The 23,488-nt window shown below is 27.2% G+C and overlaps 2 protein-coding genes across 3 annotated transcripts in view; one reads left to right on the top strand and one right to left on the bottom strand.

The window, feature by feature from the left end:
- Positions 1-5,892, top strand: part of LOC107456544 (15-hydroxyprostaglandin dehydrogenase [NAD(+)]) — a 20,621-nt gene extending 14,729 nt beyond the window's left edge. The window contains exons 7-8 of the mRNA XM_016074430.5: positions 1,868-2,055; positions 3,476-5,892. Of these exons, the coding sequence (XP_015929916.2) occupies positions 1,868-1,964 (97 nt within the window). The 3' untranslated portion in view covers positions 1,965-2,055; positions 3,476-5,892. The remainder of the gene's footprint in view (positions 1-1,867; positions 2,056-3,475) is intronic.
- Positions 4,774-23,446, bottom strand: LOC107456537 (docking protein 5). Of its 2 annotated transcripts, XM_087150211.1 has the most exons (8): positions 23,175-23,446; positions 22,077-22,191; positions 18,626-18,731; positions 16,386-16,608; positions 13,672-13,788; positions 10,875-11,064; positions 9,470-9,614; positions 4,774-8,048 (listed from the first exon to the last, which is right to left on the bottom strand). In XM_087150211.1, exons 3-8 carry the CDS (start codon positions 18,689-18,691, stop codon positions 7,800-7,802), a joined length of 990 nt encoding a protein of 329 aa, XP_087006337.1. In that variant the 5' UTR covers positions 18,692-18,731; positions 22,077-22,191; positions 23,175-23,446; the 3' UTR covers positions 4,774-7,799. The 2 variants fall into 2 exon arrangements, with proteins under 2 accessions (XP_087006337.1, XP_015929905.1); XM_016074419.4 differs by lacking the exon at positions 22,077-22,191 and having other exon boundaries at positions 23,175-23,444.
- Positions 23,447-23,488: the final 42 nt, after the last annotated feature.

Consider the following 23,488-nt stretch of genomic DNA (forward strand, 5'->3'; position numbering starts at 1 on the left):
GATCTATTTAAAGAAAGAATATTTTCAATTTTCATTTTGATAGTTTCATAACTGTCATTCTATATATTATCTGTAAAAGAAACTTTTTTATGTATTTAGCACACAGATAATTTATTGCTGATTCTCATAGAAGGAAAAAAAAATTTCAGATGTATCAAATGTTTTAAAAATATCTGACATAAGTTGCAAGGCAGGTAAATGTGATATATAATAATCATTTTTCTCTTTAGTAGCAAGGCTTTATGCTAGATATAGCAATTATATTAGAAACAAAATTATCATGTAAATTGCATAACTTTTAAAGTTAATACCTGAAATTTGAAAGAAATCAGCTTCATAGTTTTTAAGAAATGGTTTAAAGACAAATCTTTTTTTATGAATGCCAATTTTTCTTTCAATTTCATTTTAAATTCTTATTTCCTAAAAACTATTTCTTTTAAATTTTAGTATTGAAAGCTAAGAAAATTAATGTGACTTAAAACAGCGATAGTATTTTATTTATGTCGCACTAGTACAGCACAATGGGTTATTGGCAATGATCTTGGAAAATGATCGAAATCCTCGAAAATGATCTAAAAGCATGCCATCACAATTTTGGTCCTCTGCGGCAGGAATGGCTGCCCCACTTTGGTAGCCTTACCTGTGTGCAAAGTTGAAAAATGTGGCTTCTATTAAATTTGTGCCACTTTCTTCTTTTTTCACATACGAAAAATCCCATGTGAGAAAAACTACCTCTTATATCTTAAAAACTATTAACCTATTCCTTTCAAATTTCAGCATTAAAAATTCAAAAAATTTATGTAACTTAATATTTCTTCTTACTTCATTGAAAAAGAATTACTCCTTATTTCCATGAGAAAAGATTTACTATGTCACCTCTCCTTTACATTTATATAAAATATTTTTTAATAATTTCTGTGTGTACATTATTATATCAGGGGTCTGTCTAGGTTTTTCTGAGAGGTACCTATTTTGTGAAAATTTAGACATAATTTGTGAAAAATTAAAAATTATATTTAAAAATCAACACAAAAATATGGTAAAAATATGGATTTATCGCTTCTTAAGGGATACAAAAATAAAATTTTAAGAAAAAGTATTTTGTGAAACTACCGTTTTTCCAAAAATTGAATTTGTGAAATTTCCTAAAGTTGAATTTGTGAAGCTCATTATCTATTATGTATGAATATCTATTATGTATGTGTATGAATGTAGCTCATTATCTATTCAATTAGTGGGTTAAAAGATTATGTACAAGATTTTATCCAATTCATAGAGAATCGAATCCGTTCCAACATACTTATTATCATAATATAATTTTATTAACTTAAAATAAAGTAAAAATTTAACTAATTCTTAAAACATTATATTCTTGAAACATGCAAAAGAAAATAAAAGTGGATATATTTATTTTCTGGTGGTTATCTTTATTACTTTTGAAAATATTTCTTGTGCCATCATATAAGTATTTTCACTTTTCTCCTAACGTTCATCACTTTATTTTTTTTATATCCTTTTAGCATTTTTAAAATGTTATTTTCTATTTTATCTCTAAAAATCTTCTAAAATCATGATTAAAAAATTCTCACCTACTCAAATATTGTAACAAAATTATATTATAAAACTATTCTAGAGCCTTTTGTTTAGTTTATATTAGGATATTATATTTGTTTAGTTTATATTAGGATATTAATCAAAAAAGAAATAAGTTTAAACTAAAGTAAAATATGCAGTTGCTATTTGCCTTTTTATTGCTATCTTCTTCTTCTCTATCTCTCTCTTTTTTTTTAAACTTATTAGTGTTAACTTAAGAAGAAAAAAAAATTCAACAAAATTCATGTATATATTTACTTTTTAATCTTTTTAGGCCAGATGAACTTGGTAAAGCTTTAATAAAGATATTAAAAGATGGAGGCAATGGTAGCCTGCTTAGGGTTGATGAGTTAGGATTACAATATGTTTAAATGTAATCTGAATGTTACAAAGCATAATATAGGTAAATGTTTATAACAATTTAATAACATATTTGTCGAAAAATTATATGTACAATTAATATAAACTGCTGTTTGTAGAAAATGCAACACCATGAAAGAATCATCAGAATCAAATGAAATTTAATGCAGAAACGACTTGTACTGATACAAATAAATGATGAAATTTTCAAAACAAAAGAAACAAATTAAGCGTCCGAAATCAGTATTTGGTGCAGCCACCATGCGCTGCAATAAGTGCTGCTATACGACGTGGCATGGAGTCAAACAGATGTTGAATATCTGCTTGAGGAAGAGAATTCCATATCGCTTGTATGCGCAACCAAAGTTCGTCTTTGGAAAATGCAGGACGCGGATCACGAGTGAGACGCCGACCAACCATATCCCACACGTGCTCAATAGGCGACATATCCGGCGAATAAGCAGGCCAAGGAAGAAGTTGCATGCGTTGTGCTGAACAGAAGTCTCTAACAGTCCGCGCAACATGTGGGCGTGCATTATCCTGCTGAAAGATAGCTCCAGGGATGCCTTGAAGGAAAGGAACGACTTCGGGCTGTAGCACTTCACGGACGTATCTGTTGCTATTGAGATTACCCTCAATTCGTATCAAATTGGATCGTCCATGATACGAAATCGCACCCCAGACCATAACTCCGGGTGTTCGACCACTATGTCGTTCAATAATACACTCAGGAAGGCAGCGTTGACCGGCATAACGTCTAACACGAACACGGCCATCATGGGTCCACAAATTGAAGCGTGATTCATCTGAAAAGACAACTTGGTGCCAATCAGCTCGCCAGTCTCTGTGCTCAAGAGCCCACTGCCGACGCAGCCGTCGATGATCCGCCGTGAGGGGAATCCTGTACAATGGCACCCTTGCACGCAATCCACGGCGCAGCAGACGACGACGAATTGACGAAGCCGACAATTGTACACCTGTAGCAGTAGACCAATGTGCTGCCAGCTGCCTGGAGGAAGCTGTGCGATCATTCACCGCCATGCGGAGCAGGTGTCGATCATCGCGCTCTGACGTCACCTTCTGTCGTCCAGTGCCTGTTTTTCGAGTTGTTCGGTGCTCGTCGGTCCACTGCTTCCAAACTCGCATCACTGTGGAACTGTTCCGCTGCATACAAGCTGCTATTGCGCGATAGGAAAATCCTCCTTCTCGAAGGCCGATTATCCTCCCTCGTTCAAACTCCGTAAGTTGCTTGAATTTCTTATTCTTCCGTCGTGGAGGCATACTCAGGTCTCACTAAACGTTTGCCACTAACAAATAATCATAGACTATTTTCAACGTCCCGCTACAGCACTTTATTTATACGCTTTCAGCATCAATTCAGAGGGCGCTGCGCGCGCCACGCACGAGCGATGGCTCTGAAACTTTATTAATTTGCATAATATCCTATAATTGACATTTGCTGCGAATTTCATTTGATTCTGATGATTCCTTCATGGTGTTGCATTTTCTACAAACAGCAGTTTACATCCACATTATTTGATGTTCATTTTGTTGTTCTCTGCTTGTGAAGAAACAATAAATATAGAAACTTGTTTTTAATGTAAAAACATTTATTGTTTTCTTGTTTTTGTTTCATAAATTTATAATTTAAAGTGCATTTAGCATACTTTGATCGGTATGCACTTAGTTTTTCTGTCATATATTCAATGAAATCTATTTTAATATGTCTTTCTAAAAGATGCTTTATTTATAAATTTGATTAATAATAAAAAAATTATTTTCAAAATTTTATTTACTCATAACAATTATTCTAAAAAAGTAACATAACTATATAAAAGTTTCTTATATGCAATTATAAGATTTAAGTTGATTATAAAGTGAACAGTTTATATTGATATATATATCATTAAATTGTTTAAGTTTATGTTATTATAAATATTATTTTTTTGAACAGTGAAAAAGTGCTTTAAGCATTTTTAAATACTGTATGTATTTGTTATTGCAAGCATAACACAATTAAACTATTTTTTGTATAATATAATATTGTACAATTGTTTAAAACAAGTGTATAAAAAACCTCAGTCTATATAGCATAGATCAATGTTGTCTAGTTTTTTTTGGTTATAGGAACCTACGAATTGAAGTTATAAACCCAAAAATAGTTCAGCTGTCCAACACTGGTTTTAAAATCAGCCTTAACTCCCAGCTTTATATAACAGAGATTATCTCATGGCAAAATTATCACTTACTGGCACAGCTCATATTACATTTTTAAGTGGTTTTTCTATCACCAATTGCAACATTCGTTTAATATTTTATGTGTGCATATGATGCCAAACAAAAGTATCACGTAATATACTAGGCCACACAATTTAACCCTTTAATGGGCCATTTATTTCTAGTAAAGGTAAATTAAAGTATTTTTGGAATTGAAATTGTTTTAAGAATAGTAATTGGTATAAGAAAAAAAACTCATTTAGTTTATAAAAATGTCATTATTTTTGGTGGTAAATATATTTAACACAACTCATTGACTTTTATTTTTAAAATAAATTTTATAAATACTTTGCTACAAACTTCAAAAGGAATTCTGTATTTTATAACTTCTATAGTACCAAATAGTTACCAATTTTATTTAAACGCACTTCAAGGAAGCTGAAGTTAACAAATGGAAACCTAAATTAAAAGTTGTAAAAAAATGGTGGTAAGTATACTTCCCACGGCGTTTAAAAGGGTTAACATAACAGGCCACCTCCATCCCAGGTGTTGGTCAGGCCTGCTTTAAGCATTTAAGTTTACATAAGTACAGACACATACAAATTTGTATAGACTTTTTTTATTTAAACTTTTAAGAATGTATAATTTCAGCATATATAAAGCACATTTTAGTCAATATATCCAAAACACATTTTTCAATAAACAATTACACATTCTACATTTGCAAAACCTGCATGATACAATATTCAAACTAGGAAATAATGTACAAAAAAGATGATCGTATTAAAAAAAAATGCCTGAAAAAGATGTTTTAAAATATAATGAATAAATATCAAAAATGAACCCAAGAAATGGATATTTTCCCGGTTTCCCTTCATATAACACTAGGACATGCACAATAGATATAAATGATGGAACAAAAATATAACAAACGCATTGTTCAATAAATCATTATCACAAATGGGAATGCTAAGATTCAGTCACAGGTAAAAATCAATGGGATAAATTTATAATGAAATATTTGAAAATACATTATGATGATAAATGCATCAATCTTCTTGCACTACATAAATATTTGAGTTCTTTATAATTTTCTTACAAGTGCAAGTTCATTTATAAAGAGTTACTTGTTTCAGTTTGACATTCTAATAAACACATCATGCAACTTATTTAATAATGAAGATAATAAAAATTTAAATTCTCGAATGCAAGAGTGAGAAACACATCAATACATTAAAAAAAATTGCAATTTATAAATCCTATAATACTAGTAAAATAAAAAGTACAAAACACATTAGTGCAACTAAAATTAATAATGTGAATAAAAAATAATCGTTCATAAAATGTAACTAACTTTACAGACATAATGTTTTGTTTGAAATGAATTTGTTAGAACTTCAAATTTATGGTCATTTAATAAAGTATAAATAATTTATATTTCAATTTTTTTATTTTAACATTTTGAAAGTACACATGAAATACAGTCAGCATTATAAACAGTTAATAAAAATGTATTCTTTTTACAAAAGAGATTCAAATTAATTTGAAGACTTTATTAGTTATTTTGCTTTTAAAATGTACATGATATACTGGAAAAAAATTATCAATATTTTAATAAATTATGTACAAGAATTGCATAATCTTTTATTAACAAGAAAATTAAGCTAAATGCATTTTAAAATTTTTTTTGTGTGAATGTTCTCAAAAAAAGAAAAAAAAATACTTTTTATTATTTACTAAATCAAAATTAATAAGAAAATAACAACTTCAATAAATTTTTAAAGCCTCTTTAACTTTTCAGATATGTAGACTATTGTTAAGCCATAAATAAATTATAAACAGGAAGGTTAAAAATACATGTCATAAATTTTCAGTAAACATTAAAAGAATAGTTGTTGGGAAATAATCTCATATTCCATTTGATTTTTAGCATAAATTATTTTTTTTTATTTAGCACATGATTCAGCATGCCTTATTTTTTCATAGTGAACTACAAGGCATTCAATACATTTTTCTTCCACAAAGCCATAAAATTGGCTTATATATAAAATGTATAATACAAAAAAAAGTCTATTTAAAGATATTCAAAAAACATTTTGTTGTTGAACGAGAACAAATTGAATACACTTTTCTGAATGACTGTTTCAAATATCTCCATAGTTAATATTACATTTTAAATTTATTTGGATAGAAAAATTAAACTGAATATATATATGTAGATATAAATTTGAAAATAAATAAAGAAATGTTTAACCATAAAGCTGCTTGTCATTGAGTAAAACTGTACTTTTGAAATACTTTTAACAATGCCAATATACTTTAAAACGCATTAATAAAGATTTGCGATAAAGATTTTCTGTAAGTATGAAATGCAAAATAATAATTAATAAATAAAATAAAAATAATATTTTAAATAAGTGTTTTTTTTTTAATTCTTTATATTTTATAAAAAAAAATTAAGTGCATGCTATTCAAAATTAGATACACAAAAGGAAAAAAAATTTTTTTTATGAATCTGAAAGTAATACTATACTAATACAATGTCTCTTTAAAGAAAAAAAAGGCTCTTAACAATTTTTAATCAAATTTCTTTTTTCAACAAGCGTATAGGAATGAGACATGATCAACAAACAATATTACAAAGATATTTGAAAGAGAGTAGGTAATAAATGCAAATGCTATAAATTTGAAAAATAAAATATTACTATAAATGTTTATATAAACACAATTACAATGTTTTCTTGTTTTGTTTATATCCGTAGAAAAGTTAAAAGATTCAAGGAACTGAAAAGCCAAAAGGAAGCACATGTGAGAAGTTAACTTTTAAGAGGAATTTTCCATTTATATTCAAATACGATTAACAACTTTAGTATTAAATATTAATCTTTTAAAAGTTCATTATTGTTAAATAAGCTTTGCCAAAAAATAATTTTTAATTGACTTTCATTTTGAGAAACAGAATAAATGCCACTAAGATGAAAATTGTTATATCATTTTAGGGTCTATCTGACATCATAAAATTCTTAAAATTATGCAACTTTCAAATTTACAATTAGTTATCAAAGAAGTTTAAATTGCAAATAATTAATTACAAAATAATCCATGGGGCTTTTCAGTACCTGAAGTAAGTTTGCATTAGAAGAGTATAAAAAAATTACTATGAAAAAATTTCTTAACTTATGAAATATTACAAAAGTTTATTAAATTCATAATGCAAAAGTTTCAGAAGTAAACCACTGTTACATTTAAATGCACACAGTTTAATTTAACAGTATATTTTTGTTGCAGAAAATGTATAAAAAATTTTATTAGCACAAAATCAAACATTTATTAAGAACAACTGGGAGGTTATAAACGAAATCAAATACTTTATTATAACTGGTCTAGAAATTTCAAACATCTGTGCCTCTTTACACAATTCTAAAGATACAGCATGACCCCAGATTCTTAAGTAGGATATTCAAATGAATTCCCTGTGAATTAAAACAAAAATATATTCTTTTAGAACAACCACATATGTTCTTTTTATTCATAGAAAAAAGATTGTTATGACAGAAGCACACAAAAATATTTCTCTTAGCTGCAAAAAATTTGCAATGAGTTTAATGAAGTAAAACCAACAGCATGTTTCACTTCCCGCACTGCAACAAGTGAGAGCGCAAACTGCATTTTGATCGAGGTCTAGATGTGCTCTGATGAATGAGGGTTTCTTCACTAGCTACCATTCGTTTATGATCGATGACAACTTCGGGATTAGAAACAACAACATCACGCTCTTCATCGCTATCTTCAGTTATGTGGCATGATGAACTGGATTCGGGAAATCCAGAGGGATAAGACACGCTTCTTGATGATGATCCTTTTTGGGAGGATGAATCCTAAAAGAAACAAAGATTACATCAAGCATAATACACTTATCATAGATCATAAAAAGCGTTTTTTTAAAAATTAGGAAAAATAACAAAAACCTAATTATCTATAATTAATCAAGCACATTACAGAAAAATTGAAATGTTAGTGCACAAATTTTTTTTTACCTTGACAAAATAATGATAATTAAAAGAATAATTGTGGATGAAAATTTTACTATTTAGTCCAATATAAAAATTTAAGAGAGGTTAGATTTGACAAGCTGGGAAAAAGAATAAGAAAAATTCAGCACATTAATTAAAAACAGCTTAAATGCAGTTATACCTAAAACAACCAATGATTTGGAAGAAAAAAAACAAACAGGAAGACAAGCATTGCTTCATTTTAAATATGAAAGCAGATGATCTTTCTTGCATAGTTTAAATTTTAGTTACAAAATCTATCTGCAAATGGTGCTGCTGACAGAAAAAAATCATAAAACAACGCTTTATGCTGTAGACAGACAAATCAGATTGAATTTTTTTTCTTGGATACCTATTTTATTTCTTAAACTGTGTTGTTGCTATAAATAGGTGCTTTTTTTTTCAAAGGGTAAAAAAAAAACTAGTTTCTCCAGCAACACTTAGGTAACATTTTAACTCCTGTGTTCCGTCAATAGATATTTAATTACTAATCATTTTTAAGGCAATTAATATACTCAAGGGTGATTGTGAGCCTTATTAAAATTTCTTGAGTAAAATCATTAATGACCCATATCATAAAACTAATGTCTTTATTAATTTAAATTATTGATATTTTCAAAACACGAATTTCTAAATAAATTATATACAACATAATTTAAATGAATAATTATGTGTAAGTTTACTTTTATTTTTAATCACATTTATTATTCTACCAAAGAAATATTTACAAATGAAAGAGACGCCAAGTATAAATTCCAGTTCTAATATTTTTAAATAAAATATACAAGAATTTTTAGACATAAATGTGATCCATGATTTCTTGAAACTTCTGGACCTTGGATTTCCGGATGGCAGTTAGCGAAAAATCCGGAAATCCCGATTTTTTCCGGAACACAATCATCGCTGTATACTTTCATTTGAAAAAATTTCTATCAACAGTTTTCTTTTTTTACTTATATCTTTATTTATTATTACCATTATTTGCAATGGCATCACATTAAAAGAAAATAAACTTTTAGGAATTAAACAGATATTTATTAAAGAAAATAAAAATGTAATCACACTTTAATATTAAAACTCAAAGTATTTTAGAATATTTTAATGCTTTACATAATAAAATATACTATACACACATGTACAGCACACTACATCATATATGTATAATGATTTATTAAATATAATGATAAGTTAAACTTCTATTTGGTACATCAATATAATTTATTTTAACTAAAAAAATAAAAGCTTACTTGATTAGAAAGAACTTTATCATTGTGTTCTTTCATGCGATGATGAGCCTCAGCTATAGCTAGAGTGGCTTGATGAACTTTCCTATAAATTCTATCACCTTCTAAAGTATGAAAAACAAACATGCCTTCTCCAGTTACACATTGCCTAGAATTGTAAAAGTGACGGTATTAATAACTTTGGTCAGAAATTGTTAGTACACCAGTAAGTGCAATAATAATTTCGTAACTATGATTTGTAATCAGCAAAATTACTTATAACTTAAATATTTAGGAAAAATTCTTATTTCTTAGCTCATAACATAATTTTAAAAATTCATAATTAATTATATTTTTTCATAATTGCTTATTTTGTCAACCCACACCTTGCTTGGGTACATATGCAACAAGAAAATTTTTTTTCTTCCCTTCTTTAAGATATTTAATAAAGAGTTTAAAAAAAAAATAAGTAAACATACATATTTTTGGAAAAAAATTTTTTTTAGAACAAATGCATATTAAGTCTTCAAATCAAAAACTCATTTTTTAAAATTATTATTAGTTAGAAATTTATCTAGAAAGATTAGTAACATTTTTACAAAAAGATTAAGAGAAATGATCATAAACATTTTTTACTTTAAAAAAAAAATTTAATAAACTGTATATTTATCTAAACAAATGTCTATCATATTCAAAATATTTAACTAAGATTTTTCCTCTTTTCATTTTTTCAACAAAAACATAAGACGCCCCTTTACAGATTTTAAATAAAACTTTTTTGAAATTAAAAATTGCTATCTTCTCAAATGAAAAAGACTATAAATTTTTTTTGGATTGATTGTTTATTTAATTCCGCGTAATATAATAGTGCTTTTATTTATTTTTTTGTTTTCTACATTTCAATAAATATCAAAATTTCCAATGGGATTTTTTTTTAATTCTTTAAAGCTCAACTTTTAAAATTTGTTTAGACTTTTTTTATCATTATTTATTTTATTATCAAGTTTGGTAAACAGTTATTGCACAGACAAGAGCTTTTTAAATCACAATTCTTTTTGACATTATATCTACCAGTGAAAAAAAAAGCTCCTAAATATATATATATGCATCAAATACTGTTGCCTATAAACATTTAAAGCTATAAGAATTAGTGGTTTATTTTTCGAAATAATCCTTTAATATTAGCAGAAACCATTTATGCATTAAAAAACTTGTTACACTGAGAAAAAAAAAAGCATTGTTGTATTAAAAAACAGTTAAGAAAACTCTAATCTGGAAATCAAATGGGAATGAAAACAAATTTTGGTTCCATATTATTTAAATTCCATTACGCATTCATGATTTTCTTTCTTTGGTTATTACCCCCCTATATACTGTCTTATTTCCTAAAAACTATGTACAGTAAAGAAATTGAATAAAGATTACTTACCTTCCAGCTTCAAAAGTAAATTTAGAAGGATCGCTACCATATCTACGCAAAGCAGTTAATGGCCAAGCAACTAATTTCACTCTTGAATTGTTGATATCCCATAAATAAATATTCTCATGAGTGACTTGTAATAAACATTCTCCAAACACATCTAACTTGGGTGTAGGCATAAGATAAACATGAAATTGTTCTAGAAAAAAGAAAGACCCTTATATTTTGATGTCTTCCTTTCAAAATTTATAGTCAATTACTATTGTAAATAATATAATAGAAAAGTAACTTGTTACTTTCTAAAGGAATTGTGAAATAATAAAAAATAAGAATCAAATTATTATCTTGTTATGCGTTATTAAAAAAAGAGATTTAACTTCTTTATCAACAAACCACTTTTAACTAACACGAGGAAAGCAACATACATACAGAGATTTAAAATTCATTTAACTAAACCAGAAAATAACTGCGTCATGTGGCCAATGAACAAAAAAAAGGGGGGTCATTTTTTTTTTCTTTCTAAAAATCGTTAAATGATAAAAGCATCGGAGGGAAATCAATGCAGGAATAATCTGAAAGACTGAATTTTCATCAAAATGTCCTATGTCTCCATGCAAATTTTTTAACCTTAAGAATCCATCAATTTATGTTGGAAAGATTCATGTGGAAGCAGAGCTCTTCAACAATTTACTCATTTAAAAGTTGTAATGTATAAATTATGTTTTTTGCCACCCCAAATATTTCAGTATGTTTAACAAAATTTTATCACACATTTATATTATTTTTATAGAATTAACTTTTCAAAACTGTAAATTATTTCTAATATCCTTTTTTTTTTAAAAATATAATTTAATCCGAGCAAAAAAATTTACAGAAAATGACTATTAAATGAAAAGGACAGAATTTTTGACCCACCCACAAAAAAAAAGGGTTCAAATGTTTTTTTTTTATAAACATAATCAAAAACAGACTAGTAAATATTAATACACAAATATACATAACCCTACTTTCAAAACTTAGTGTATTTAGATAAATATGTATGCAACTTTGAATTAACATAATGATTTTTCTTATTTCTACATTAAAAAAAAATCACTTTTTTAAAAACAATAACTTGAATGTTAAATATTATTTTAATAAGGGTTTTCCCTCAATTTCAGAAAAAAAATTCCCTGACTTTTCTGGGAATATTAAGTAAATTTCGATGAAAATACAGACCATATTTTATCTATACCATGTAATTTTTCATCAGAAACCTTTGATTTTTTTTATTTGTAATTTAAAATAATGGATTTTGTGAGTAAAAAAATTAAAAAAATTTTATTTTATATATATATCATTAAATAAGGATGAAAAGATGGTAGTTTGACTAAAATGTGAAATTTTCACAACAAATAATTGTAATCAATATTAGAATTATTTAACTTGAATCTTACTTACTGATGCTGACAATTCTAAGACTGGCTACTTTCCAGGTTTCTGTGAGAAATTACAACTTTTCCTGATTTTTTGTGTTAAACTAAAATTCCCTGACAATTCCATGCTTTCCCTGACCCATGGGAACCCTATTTGAATTGAACAAGTGCAAGGTACAGGCTAGAATAACTTTGTCTTTCTTTTATCTCCTTAATAAGTTTTCAATATAACGGAATATTAAACTAATAATCTTTTAATTATTTTCAAAAGAATATTTTTGTTTCATAAAATATACAAATGGGTATATAAATAATTTATTAGCAGTTATATTTTAATGCTACAAAATAATGATTTAAATATAAAAATTCATTAAATTTCAAACCATGATAAAATACTGAATAATATGAAATTAATGTTAACTTATTTTGCATAATAAATTTTGTTTACTAAAAGTTTACATGATTATTTTATTCACATTATCAATTATTGAATTCACAGCAAAACTAATTCTAAATACATAGCTTAAAGAGCAATTCAAAAAATTATTAAGAAAATTGTTAAATAAATAGTAGGTTTGTAGTTAGTTGGCCTGCAAAAGACTTACTTTATTTTAACAAAAAATGAAACTATAAATTAAGTATTTAAAAACAAATCAATAAAACAGAAAACATATTTTTCTAACCCCAATATTATGCTTTTCTTTCAAGTCAAAGAAGGAATTAATTTAAGAGCCTTTTATTAATACCAGCATGAAAAGATAGTAATACATTAAAATTAAAGCCATTTTACTATTTTAATTCATTATTCTCCTATGAATGTTTTCTTAATTAAACTTAAACTAAAATTGTTCTCTTTTGAATGAAAAATTAAAATTTAAACCTAAAATGGTAATATGTATATTGGCTATATTTTAAAAAGCCCAATAAAACCCACCGGGTTGTTTTTTTTTAAACCCTTGAAAAGGATTTATTGATATAGGTCACCAACTCATTAAGATTGATAAAAAAGTGGCTACCAAGTTATAAGAGTTTACCAGCCACTGGTTACTAACTGAAAATTTGAATTTTCAGGTCTACATTTAACTAGTTTTCTAAGTATAACAAAAATGCCTCAAGCAGACTTTGTAATAAAATCTATGACATCAGCAAAGTAAGCTAGCAGACCGGTGACATTATAAATAATTTATATTGACTGAGATGCATATTTTTTCTCTCTACGGAATGAATGATGAAAAAATCACAATGGTCTTATAAGTTTCTTAAAACCTTCATATAATCATTGCAGAATTGAAGAAAATATATTTGTTTACTTCATTTGAAGAACATCAAGGTGCACAAAAAATTAGCTGAAACTAATACCTTTTATGTCTCTCAAAAACTCAATTCATTACCTTGTAATTCTTTCTGGATTCCAGGGCTTAAAACATCAGGTTCTCCAGTAGCAAATCCAGGCTGTGGAATAAGTGATTCTTGTACCAATAATTTCACCCAAGTGTCTGCTTCCATATCTTTAATAGAACAAATAATATATATATAAAAAAAAATAATTTTTTTTAAAATTATGATTTAAACATTAAGGTAAACAAACAATGAAAAAGCTTTTTTTTAAGGAATTAAGAGTAGTGAGAAAAATATCCCTCCATAATAATATAGTAATTCATATTTGCTTTTATAGAATATTAAACTAAACATATAGATCTTACAAGAAAAAAGTATTGACATATTAAATTATAAATTAGATACTCAATCTAAAATAATACTATAAAAGCTTTCCTGAAAAATGTAATAGATTTTCTTTTAGAGAACTTAATTGAGGGGAAAAAAAAAACATATTTAAATTTGATTCTTCAGCTCCATTATGGCAGAATTTTTTCAAGCAATCTGCGACATAACTCTCTAGCACTAATGTCTTTCTGCAAGATACTTTTAATAACAAACATATATGTTACTAATTTGAAATAACAAAGGCACTGTGTTTAAAAAAAATATATAATTTTTTTTAATTGAACATGTAATAATTTTTTATTCTAATATTATGGGTGATATTCCCGCATTTTGTTGGGGGGATGCACAAATTATTTCCTTCTTCGCATTTCGTAAATAATTATTACAATAAAAAATCATGAAATATGTAATAGTGATTGTTGAAAAAAAGATTGATCATCAATCTCAATAAAAATATTTTTAGAAAACTTACTCAACTTCAGGAAATTCTCTAAAATTTACAAAAACCAGGAGAATTTTTATTAAACTAGTAGACCAGGAGAAACTGGTAAAATCCAGTAATCTACTTGTAAATTCAGTAGAGTTAGCAGCTATGTTTAAAACTAAAATATAAATTGCAATTCATAAAAGTGTGCGACATAAGTAAGATAGGTTTCAAAGAAATAAATTAACAAAAGTATGGAAGTCAAGTAACTTTAAATAGAAAATGAAAAGGATTCTTCTCTTCATAAAATTTAATTCTTGTTTCCAAAGTAATTAAATTTAAAATATTAGAAAAATTGCCACATCCTTTATAGGGTTGACTTTGGAATTTTAACACTTACTGAAGATTTTCTGTTGAAGAAATATTAACCTTAAATTTTTTTTTATTTTGTTATGTTAGAAGAGTAACCACTGTTGTTTATTTTGAAACTTAAAAATTTGACATGACACACTTAAAGTTATGCTAAGTAAACATTTAAATTATGAATCTTTTTTTAAATCCTTTTCTTCAAGGAGTGTATGAACAACTACATAACATATAAACGTATAGAAAAAGTGCAAGCTCTCTCTCCTTTCGTAATTACCAATACCTGTCTTTATATCCTCAGAATTTATTCCATAAAATGGAACATTTCTATTGCATTACATTTTTCGTTAAAAATGATTGGAATAGCCGAAAAATTATTATGAAAATGAGAAAGATAGATGTATATGTATTTTAAAAGAATTGAAGGAATTTTTTAAAATAGTTTTTTCAAGGCAAACAAAAAAGCCACAATTTAGGTGCCTTACACTCACAGTAAAACTATTATTTTAAGCTATATAATACTATTTTGTCATAAATATTTGGTTTTAGAACACACAAATCTTAAATATTTTATAAATTGACTTTTTGAAAAAATTCCAATTTAATTTAAATAAGATTTTTCAAACTAGGTAATTATCATAAAAATAATTCAAAATTTTGACAAATTTTTATGAGCCAAGATAATCTAGCATTTGAATAACTTTTTCAGCATGTGGGAAAAAAACAATTAGAGAACACTGACTAACGAATGAAAAAAAACTTATAATAGCCAGAAATATTGGCGAAAAGCACACAACAGTTTTAAAAACTCCTTCAATATTTACTAAAAAATGTTTTTTCCTCAGGGTGTGTAGCCAAATCTTAACATAAAATAAGCACCTTTTAAGTACTTTCAAAAAATATTTTTAAACACTATCTACATACATTAATAAAATGCAAAATAATTTTCAAAGACTTTGCATGATCATGATAAAATAACTAGTTTCTTACAAAGTACTCTTTCTTTGATTATATTAGCCATTATAAAATGATGAAGACATTGTTCGGTACGATATCAGAGGGTGGAAAATGAAGCCTGAAATTGAGAATATCTTGCAAAATGCAGCAGAGTTGCACATGCGAACGCAATAATCTCACAGAAGCTAGCTTAGTAGACGCACCTGCAGAATGCGAAATATTTTATCAAACATGTAAAATGATTGGTGCTTTTACGCTACAGACTGAATGTAAGCCAAAATGGATTGTGGCCGAATGAATTGTTAAAACATTGAATAGAACAATGTGAAAAGCACGCCTTTGCATAATACGTGGCGGCGACAATCGACATGGTAAAGAAAAAATTCTCATTTTCGAAAAGGGAAAATTAAGCACTGTTTGAAAACACCCAATAACAAAAGCACCTTTAATGGCTTTTAAAAATCAAAAATAAGACCTTTAAGTACTTTTTAGAGCACCATGTTCATGTAGCATCAAAGCTTTAAAAACATAACCTTAAAGTAAATTAAATATTCACATGGAAATACTTTAAATTCATAAACATAGATAGTTGGGAACATTGGGGTGGAGTTTGATTTAAAAACAGTTACATACCAGAATCACAAGCAAAGCACTTGGTAGTCCCATCCAAGTAACAAATAGTAAATGCATGTCGCTTGACACTGTTAGGAATTCTACATATGGTATTTACAGCAGTAAGAAAAGCAATTTTATGACCGGTGATGGAACGAGCGGCCTTTTCATCAATATACTTTTCCAATCTGCATGGAGCTTTACTGGATGCACGCCTCAACACTATCCATCGTCTTTGCCACAGCTAAAAATTACAGAAAAAACAAATATGACTGTTTAAATATCATTACAATATCCATAGTTTAGGTTATATGTATTTAAAAGGAAACTTAATGAAAAAGTTACACATTCTTTTATATTGGTTGCTGTTTCTCTATTAGAAAAAATCTACAAACTTATCCTTATTTGTGATTCCATTAAGTAAGTTGTGAAGAGTAACATCAAGATCAATAAATAAAAATTTTGCAAGCAAGCATATGAACTTTAAAAACACCAGTGACAAGAACACAGATCTTTTTACACTTAGTTTTATGCTAATTCAATAAGTAATTTTCTTTATCAAAGATAACTGAATGACAAGAATTTACAAAGTGATATGTTAATAAATAAAACTGAAGTATAACTGAAGCACATTTAGGCAATTAAGTACAAATATTTGGTAAGGAAGAAAGAACAAGCCTAAGTATTATTCGTATTTTTATTTTCTAAGTATTATTCGTATTTATATATTTTTATTTCTCTGAGCACAAGCTCAGAGAAATCTTTAAATTTTTCGAAACGAAACGCTAATCACATCTCATATTCTGAAAATGCATGTCTTCGAAGAATTTCGACAATTTAATACAAACATTATACCAGAGTTCTTCCTAGAAATAAAAAAGGGCAGGGGGTTTCCTCCCCAAGGTTGACACTTAGAGCTTTGAAAGGAATGAAATGTTTTATAGTGACACTCGTGCAATTATCATTAGCAAACCATAAATGTCAGTTGAGTCTCAAGGATGCTAAAGAACATCAATACACAATAAACCAGCACTGGTGCTTTGAATAATACTAACAGATAGTCATTTTATATTAATAGGTTATTTAGTTTAATTTATTAACTTACTATTTTGTTTTGAAATGGAAACAAATTTATTATTTCAATCATCTATCCCTGCTTGCGCTTTCTTTACGCTACTGAATTATTTATGTCAGTTTTAAGATATTTCTCAGATCTTCCGTCAAGTCGTTATGTGATCCAATCATAAATTAATTAGTTTGCTGTTTTAAAGTGAAAGCAAGATGTTTATTTAGAGGTTAGTGGTAGTAATACTTTATGTCTAACTAAAGCTACAATAGGATCTGGAGGCATCTGATCACAAAGTTAATGTTCTCTGGAGGAAATGGCTTCTGCTTTGGTAGCACAACAATCTGCACGCAAAGTTCATCACTTAATGATTGAACAGTTTATCGAGCACCAAGACTGCACATACTCTGCCCCTTCACGCCCTGATGAAAGTGGTCACCCAACCACACACTGACAGTTGTCAGTAATATTCGATTCTAGTGATCTACTAGGAACAGTATCTTAACAATCAGTGTACAATGGAACTAGTGGTTAGTGACTAATTTTTACTTTACATAAAATTATTCAACTTCCTTACATTTAGGACTCACTATTGATAGGTAAGGATATTTATCACACAATCAACGTGGAGCTTTGTGCATTTCTTATCGACATCTGGCATACAGCTTTCCGCCTGGCTTCTGGCATATAATATCTATTTAACTCAAAATTAGATCTTTTCAGGATAATTTCCAGTCTTAATATTTAAAAAGTATGTAGGTAATTTAGTATCCTGATTAAAACTTTCCTAAGCAAATTTAATTATATTTATTTGCTTCTTTTTGTTTTATGACATTCTGAATATTTGTTTGAATGAGTCATTATTCTATTTTAGTTATGATCAATTATTTTTCAGATGCTCAACCACTGGATTTCCACTATACTAAATTTATTTATGTTTCAGTTGATTAACTTACCCATTTATTTACAATAAAAAGTAATCTTTTTTACTTATGAATCTTACTTGCAATTCATACGTGCTATCCATTCAACAAATATTGTTTGTTGCCACAAAAATCTTCATTTACAAAATAGTAGTAGAATAACTTGAAAGTCATTCTAAAAAATTCTTAAATAATTCACTAAAATTCTTATGAATGATATTATATAATTTCACTAACATTTGATTAATAATAATTGTTTTATAGATACTTACACCTAACTTGCAGCTCCTTATTCGGAGATAACCCTGTTTGACAATATCACTTATGTCAGTTGCCATCACTTATAAATCATGCTAAGTTTCATCTACCGAACAGCACCTAACAATGAAAAGGTTATTCACTCTAAGAAAACATGTTCATTTTGCATATATATAATACAGAGTTCTCCCTAAGGAATAAAAAAGGGCAAGGTGCTTCTTCACAGAAAAGGGCACTTTCAGGGAGCACTCATTTTCCAATATTAAAATTTAGAAAAATGTGTAATATAATGTAATAACTGAATGCGATATCTAATTTTTAGATTCCACTTTTATACTATTTAATATGCAAATTGACCACAGTAATTCTCACTTATTATCAAAAATAACAGAAAAATTTAAAACTTTAGAAAAAAGACAATCTCTGTGTCTAAATTTTCTTCAAAAAAAGTACATTACAAAAAAAAAAAAAAAAAAAAAAAAAAAAGGATTAATTGATAAACAACTTGATTTTATATTTTAAACTTAAAATTATGTGGGGGAAAAATATTAAAAAGTGTTTTTTTTTAATTAATAAAAGGCATTTATTTAAAAAAATAAGGGTAAAGTTTTAAATCACTAATGGCCCGGATTTTGATGACATTTGCATTTTTGGACATTTTTTGTCTTTTAGAGCATTTTTTTAGATTTATGGGGCATTTTTCCTTAAATTTTGGGGCGTATTTTGCATTTTTTAAAGTTTTTTGTTAATTTTTTTCATATTTTACTATTTTTTTTTATCAATTTTTATTATTACACTGGCTTCCAATCAATGAAGAAAATCTATAGAATATTAACAGGTGAAGCAAAATCTTTTCAAATTGAAGAAGAATTGTAAGTAAGTGAGACCGTCTTTTTCAAGTACGCACCTATAACATCAGTATACGTTGAAAGAAGCTTTTGCAGGAATGAAAATTTACTTTCAGACAAGAGACGCTCGTTTACATTTCAAATTATCAAAAAACATTTAATAATCCAATGTAATTCTGATATTTAGTAATATTATGAGATGGAAGTTGTTATATCCATTAAAGTTTCTATACAAAATAAAAATATTTTGGTGTCAATATATTTTCCTTTTTTTGTTATTTTAGGATATAAAACATATTTTTTAAACTTTAATGAACGTAGAACAAGTATTGCATTGCTTTATATTTTTTAAATGACTCATAATAATTTTAAAGACCGAAATATTTTTTTAATTCAATATTTTTACTTTATTTAAGGCATTTTTTGTGCAATTTTTGCATTTTTAAGGGCATTTTTGGCCCTTTTTAAGGGCATTTTTTGCACATTTTAAGGGCATTAGTTGAGATTTTTTAGGTCATCAAAATCCGGGCTCTACTTATAAGTATACTCCCTCCTAAATAAAAGATGTGAATATCTCTGGGGCCAAATCTCATGCAAATTTTAACTATATAACTAGGCAACATAAAATCTTACTAAAATGAAAGAATGGAATTAAAAATTAAAGTTAAATAATTTTCAAAAATTAAATAAATCTGGAATGAACTTTTCATTAAAACAAGTGGTTAAAAAAACAACCTTTTCATGAAAAAAGGAATTTTGGTGTTCTTAAGGGATGGTGGCTTATTTTCACAAGGACAAGGAGGGCGCATTTATAGAGATCAAAGGGCAGGCGGGATGAGCCGTACTTTTAAAAATGCTTAGGAAAAACACTGATAATACAAGGTCTTTTTAAAAGCAACTGGCATAATAAAACAAACATTCATTAAAATATAATTATAATATTACACCAAACTTTTTCAAAATTCTCCTCTGGTGCTATACACTTCTCCCATGGTTATATTGAAATAGAAAAGACTTTAGAATTAGTTAATATATATTTTTTACATGTAAACATATACAGTAATCTATATATGTATTGTTAGTTACATATAAATACAGAGTTCTTCCTAGGAATAAAAAGGGCAGGGTACTTCTTCTTAGAAAAGAGCACTTTGAATTTTAAAAGGGCAATCACTTAGCACCATAAAAATTTATCAAATTTTATAATATTATGTAATAACTGAATTGTTCAACACTTTTTAAACGACCCTCTTATGTGCATATTTCAAAAAATAATTATCTCTCATTATCAAAATTAGAGAAAATTCGTTGTTTATAAAAATAATTAAAAGCATGTTAAATGACAATCTTTGTGCATGTATTTTTTAAAAAAAAAAGTACACTAAATAAATGATTAATTTATAAACAACCTAAAAGCTTTTTCTATATTTTAAACTGAAAATTATAAGAAAATAAACATTCAAATGTGCATTATTTTTTAAAAAAAGGTATTCATTTAAAAAATAATTTTAAAATCACTTAAAAATTTATTAATATACCAAGCTTTGAAAAGAGATGCTTACATAAATTCAACCAGTTGAAAATAGTTTTAACAAAATAAATATTTGTAATAATAATCAGAATCAAACCTGTAAACAAAGATAATTTTACCAGTGTGTAATTATTATTTAAATAACGAAACAATTCTCGCCAAAATGGAATATGAATAAAAACGTAGAGCTTCTTAAGGGATGGCAGCTCATTTTTACAAAAAGGGCACATTTATAGGTATCAAGGGAGACCTGTCCTTCTAAAATGCTTAGTGAGAACACTCATGTATAAATATATTGGCTAGTGCTCAAGAAGGAACAGTTTTTTAAATGGAAATTATGTTCTTCTTCAACACTGACCCATTTCAACTAAAAAATTATTAATTGCTCATTCCATGAGTCACAATCCTAGTCTAATGAGTTAATGAGTCACAATCCAAAATCCTAACATTTTCTTTTTTAAGCTTTAATCTTTTTTGCTATTTACATTTAAATTGATTTAGTTTAATATCCATTGATGAGGCTTGTTTCAATTCTCGATTAAAAATAATGTCATACATATTTAAGAAAAATAAATATTAAAAATCCACATAAAATTGTACACTATTTAAATACAGTAGAGTCTCGAAAGTTCGAGTCTCAGAAGTCCGAGGTTCCGCTTAATTCGAGGTGCCAAATTTTCAGAAGAAAACGACTCTCCGTTATCAGAAAAAAAAATATCTCATAGTGAAGGTTCTGCAGTCTTAGAACTAGCCTTAAAATATGTAGAACAGCAAACTGAAGCCACCCCTGCAGATGTTTTGCTTTTGAAGCGTTGGCTGACTATCGCATCAACAAAGAGAAGTAATATACTGAAGCAACAAAAAATTGACAATTTTTTTAAATTTTAAAGAATCTTTTACGTCATTATACTAAAGAATAAAGGATTTTAAGGTAATATGCTCATTTTATTTAATTTCATTTGTAGTTGTTAAAAATTTTCTACTTTTTCGGAAAATCCGAGTTTTCAGTAATCCGAGGTAGTGACAGCCCCAATTACCTCGGATTTTCGAGACTCTACTGTATAACAAAGTGGAAATATCACATACCACTCATTCCATCAATGATAATGCATCTATTTCAAATAAACTTTATACTGTACAGAAGTTTTATCAACCATTTAATCAACAAACATCAAAGGTTTCAGGTAAAGATATGTATCCACTGAAATCAAAACAAACTTAATTCCAAAATTGTTAGGATTATATAGAAATATTAGTAAACTTCATTTTAGGGACCAGTAAAAAAATTGCCAAACTATTACTGATTCAAGTAATGCTTATAGAGATAATTTATGTGGCCCTTAAAATATAAAAAGTATTTTAAAAAATAAGAGTGTACATTCAAAAACTATATAATAATGAGTTAGTGAAAAAAAAAGTTTTCATGATTCCAAGTGAATTTGAGGCTTTCTTCATTTAAAAGCAGAACAATAATTTAAAATATGATTTTATTGTAATTGAAATAGAAATTAAATTTATAAAATTAAAGTATCTTTGCCAGCATGCACTAACTCTCAATACTAGATGAACACATTTTAAAACTTTTATTCAATAAAATTATGACGACTAAATTTGACCATAAACATCAAATTTTTACAAAATATAACTAATATAATTAAACCTCGTAAAGATTGCTAATTTTCAAACATTTTCAGCAGTGGTTTAGACAATGCGTTTGTGTGATCATATTTTATAGAAAATATTACAATAGTCTTCTCAAAAATTTAGAAGATTAATTATGCAATAAAAATTATTAACTTCATTTTTTTTTTAAAAAAAAAATACATCATAAACTGCATAAAAAATATTTACAACTCAGAGGAATTTTGTTCAAAGATTTGGTTAAGCGAGAACGTTCAATCACTTAAGTAAAATTATAATCTATCTAGGTAAGTTATAAAGAGCTTCTTGGAAACTAAACTACAACATACATAACAAAGCAAATAAATGTTTTCAGTGCTTAATACTGAAACATAAAGTCGAACTTCAATCGCCCATTCAGTGTGCGTTAAAGGATATTAAATGAAAAATAAGGAAAAAATTGAATATAATAATATCAAATAACATACAACTCAAAATTTTAAAACAATAGTTTGAAAAATTATTCAAATTAGAAAGGTAAAACAATTTGTTTTTAATATTTACCATAAATAAATTAATGTTTCATTTTGACACGTTTAAGCCATGGCGAACGATATATTGACTGGTCGAACAAGTATTATTGCTGAAAAGGAAAATGTTATCTAAAGCCCAGAGGAATACATAAGTGATGTTTTGCGAAAGTTATATTATTGATAAAACTAAATAATTTAGTTGAGTTTAGTATTATACTTATGTTTATTAATTTTTGCAACATTCAGCATCAGCATCTATCCCAGAATTATTTTTATTTATTTGCTTTTACAGGTCGTTGCTGCCATTCCGAAGTTAAGAAATACTTGCTAAAAAACTGATATCGA

This window comes from Parasteatoda tepidariorum, chromosome 8 (genome assembly GCF_982258835.1).
Source record: "Parasteatoda tepidariorum strain Cologne lab strain chromosome 8, Ptep-v5.0, whole genome shotgun sequence".
NCBI classification, from domain to species: Eukaryota; Metazoa; Arthropoda; class Arachnida; order Araneae; family Theridiidae; genus Parasteatoda; species Parasteatoda tepidariorum.

What these genes read in the sequence shown, in the direction of transcription:
- LOC107456537 (XM_087150211.1), bottom strand. Translation starts at nt 18,691, where the DNA reads ATGGCAACTGACATAAGTGATATTGTCAAACAGGGTTATCTCCGAATA. An exon ending in TAAGGAGCTGCAAGTTAGGT is followed by an intron (nt 16,609 to 18,625) that starts GTAAGTATCTAT and finishes TGTAATTTTTAG; the next exon opens with CTGTGGCAAAGACGATGGAT. An exon ending in AATCCAGAAAGAATTACAAG is followed by an intron (nt 11,065 to 13,671) that starts GTAATGAATTGA and finishes TCTTTTTTCTAG; the next exon opens with AACAATTTCATGTTTATCTT.